This window comes from Nicotiana attenuata, chromosome 8 (genome assembly GCF_001879085.1).
Source record: "Nicotiana attenuata strain UT chromosome 8, NIATTr2, whole genome shotgun sequence".
In the NCBI taxonomy this organism is placed as follows: domain Eukaryota; kingdom Viridiplantae; phylum Streptophyta; class Magnoliopsida; order Solanales; family Solanaceae; genus Nicotiana; species Nicotiana attenuata.
Genome location: NC_031996.1, coordinates 1,818,863 through 1,821,969, shown reverse-complemented (window position 1 = coordinate 1,821,969; position 3,107 = coordinate 1,818,863). Strand labels below are relative to the sequence as shown.

At 31.3% G+C, this 3,107-nt stretch overlaps 1 protein-coding gene across 1 annotated transcript; it reads right to left on the bottom strand.

Moving 5' to 3' along the window:
• LOC109230726 (ethylene-responsive transcription factor 1) lies at positions 1,334-2,296 on the bottom strand. The gene has a single exon (XM_019396133.1). The coding sequence runs from the start codon at positions 2,168-2,170 to the stop codon at positions 1,460-1,462; it is 711 nt and encodes a 236-aa protein (XP_019251678.1). The 5' UTR covers positions 2,171-2,296; the 3' UTR covers positions 1,334-1,459.

The following is a 3,107-nucleotide window of genomic DNA, read 5'->3' as shown; positions in this document are numbered from 1 at the left end:
CCTCATTCACTCAATACTTTAATGATTTTGGTGTATTTGGAAACGACATAAGTCTCTACTAAGTTATTATACTATTTACCGTAGTTTCTATGTTTATGTATTTTCAATTTTAATGTATTTTCAATTTTCACTTTTCAATTTTAGAAACATCTATTATTTTATATACGCACCTTTCAATTTTAGCAACGTCTAATATTTTATATTCGCACCATTCATTTTTTGAGATGATTATATATTTTTTTATAATTATAACTTATAATAAAATTAACTTACAATTTTACACAAAAATAATAAATTCACGAAAAATAATTTATCAAAATCATATGCCAAAAATAAGATGTAAAATTAATATTATAAAGATATTACATAAACATAATTAGGTATATATAAAGAGATAAATTAAAAGAGTTAAATAATAAAAATGATATAATAAAGTAATAGGGAATAGTAATGGAGGAGATGAATAGTGTCACTCCAAATTTGGAGTGATACTATTCATCCCCCATTTTGCAGCCAAAAATGAGGGAGCGTTGGAATCAGATTTCTCCAAAAACTGACTGCATTATGGCAAAATGCAACAGAGTTGGAGATGGCCTTAGAAGAACGAAGTGCAATATTGTATATCTTTTCAAAAAGAAAGTGCACAAATAGTCATTTTAGGACTGTTATTTAGAAAATAGCTAGTACTTATTTTATTCCGAAAACTTGAACTAAAAATCTTAATTTTAGGACAATTTAGAATATTTGTGTGGCGAAAAATCGAACTGAAAAACTGAAACCTACTTGGTGTCATTTCTAGCTTTTTTCAATTTTGTCTAGGTAAAAATATTATAAAATTTAATTGTTATAACAGTAAAGTTATAAAAAAATGTTAATCACATTAAGTACTCCCTCTATTTCAAAAAGATTGCCTTAGTTTGACTTTATACAAATTATAATAAAGATAAACTTTGAGATATGAAATCTTAAATAAGATATATTAGTATTTGTGTGGCTGTAAAGTTTTTGAAACCTGTTGTCTGAACCTGTTATATCAGTTGTGTGGTTATTAATGCTTCTTATTAAGGAAATATTAAAATATGTCAATTTTTTTTAAACGGACTAATAAGAAAATAGTGTCAATCCTTTAAAGAAGAGAGTGATAAACTTTACTTATTATTGTAGCCAATTCACACTGGTAGGTACATATTTTTATTCTAGTGGATAAAATTCAGTTACTTTATTATTGTAATGAATAAAGTTTAATGATTTTATTGTTATAGTAATTAAGTTATTTTTAATTAAAATACTAATTAGTGACTTAACTTTTATAGTGAATAAAGATATGTGAATATACGTTGAAATTAACCCTCCGGTCATATAATTAACATGAAAATCAAACTGTACAACTTTAGAGCGCAAATTTGCACCAAAAAAAAAAGAGTACCACAATTAAATATTTATCTTCCTAAGTTCATACTTAACTAACTAATAATTGATGTCCACGTGTCAATAGTTCAACTTGACATCCAACTTGCAAAACATTTGATTTACTCTCCACTTCTACTGCTTCAGATTTCTCAGCTGCAACAGTTTTTCTTCTCCGTTTCACTGAACTATTTTCCGACGAACTAGCCGGTTCAGGCGATGCTCGTCTTTTCGCTGTAACTCGAACCGGTTCCGGTTCATTTAAACCGATTCTATGTGGAAAATTTAAATGAGCCTTTGAACCGCGCATTCTATAAGCCGCTTTATCATAAGCAATTGCAGCTTCTTCATCTGTTTCGTATGTTCCAAGCCAAACCCTAGCTCCATTCTTCGCCGGATCTCTAATCTCCGCCGCAAATTTTCCCCACGGCCGTCGTCTAACACCTCTGTAATGCCTTCCCCTTGGTGACTCAGTCGCCGGCGCGGCAGTTGTCTCCGCCGGACAAACCACAGGTTCCTCCTCCCTTAGCTCCGATTTTACTTCGCCGGCGGTGAAATTAAACGGCGACCATCCGACGTTAAGAGCGTCTTTTAAGAGAGTATAAATTACCATATCTTCAGAATCGTCGACTTTTAGTGGTAATTCGCCCCATGTTTCAGTTAAACATGGGATTAGACGACTGAAGCTTGAATTCCGGCGGTAAACCGGAAAGTCTCCCAGCAAATTCGCCGGCAGCAACTCTGTATAAATAGGTTGATTCATTTTGCTTTTGAATTTTAATTCTCTTGTGTTTATGAGGTTTTGGGTTTTCGTTTATAAGAAACGGTTTTGATCTTTTTGAAGCAGAATGAATGGGGAATATATATAGGAAAGGATTAAAGAAGATTCATTGCATCTGAGCAGAGGGGACTGTGATGTTTAGTTAATTATAATTAATGTTTTAATCAGTAATGGTAAGATAAGGGGCTTCTATGAAGTTTCTTTTAATGGGCAAGTGGGCAAGTTGTTTAGGTAATGTTTTTATCACGTGGCCAAAACAAAGGACACAACTTGAAGAAGGGGGTAATGATGATGTCATTGCTTGACGAAAGTCCAATACCTATTATTTTATTAGCCAATAAATTTATGTTTCTTTTGTAGTACTTTTTTTCATTTAATAATTATCTTTTACTTGAAATTCTTTATCCGAATAATATAGGACTTCGCATAAAGTAGACCCGTTAAGGAGTAGGATATTTCGGGAAAAAATCAGAAATAGCCAGATTTATAATTGATAATTGAAAAATAGTGAATATTTTAAAAATAATAGAAATTTAGTCATTTTTTCATGTAAAGATATAATCTGAACAAAAATATCCTTAAATCCGGAAAATTCCAGCATAATATGTTGAAGTTCAAATCTTTTACATATGAGATCCCAGTATAATATGCTAAAATTTCATAATGTGCTGGAGTTCCAACATAATATGCTGGAAGTTTAAATGGAGGAGCTCCATAATCCAGCATATTATGCTGGAATTTTCCGTTCCAACATCATATGCTGGAAGTTTATACGCAAGAACTCCATAATCCAGCATATTATACTGGAACTTTTTGTATTACAGTAAAACAGTGGATATTTTTCAATGACTTTGCAAATATTGGTTTTTTTTTCGATTACCAGTCTAAAAGTTGGTTAGACCATGTTATTTTCTTGATA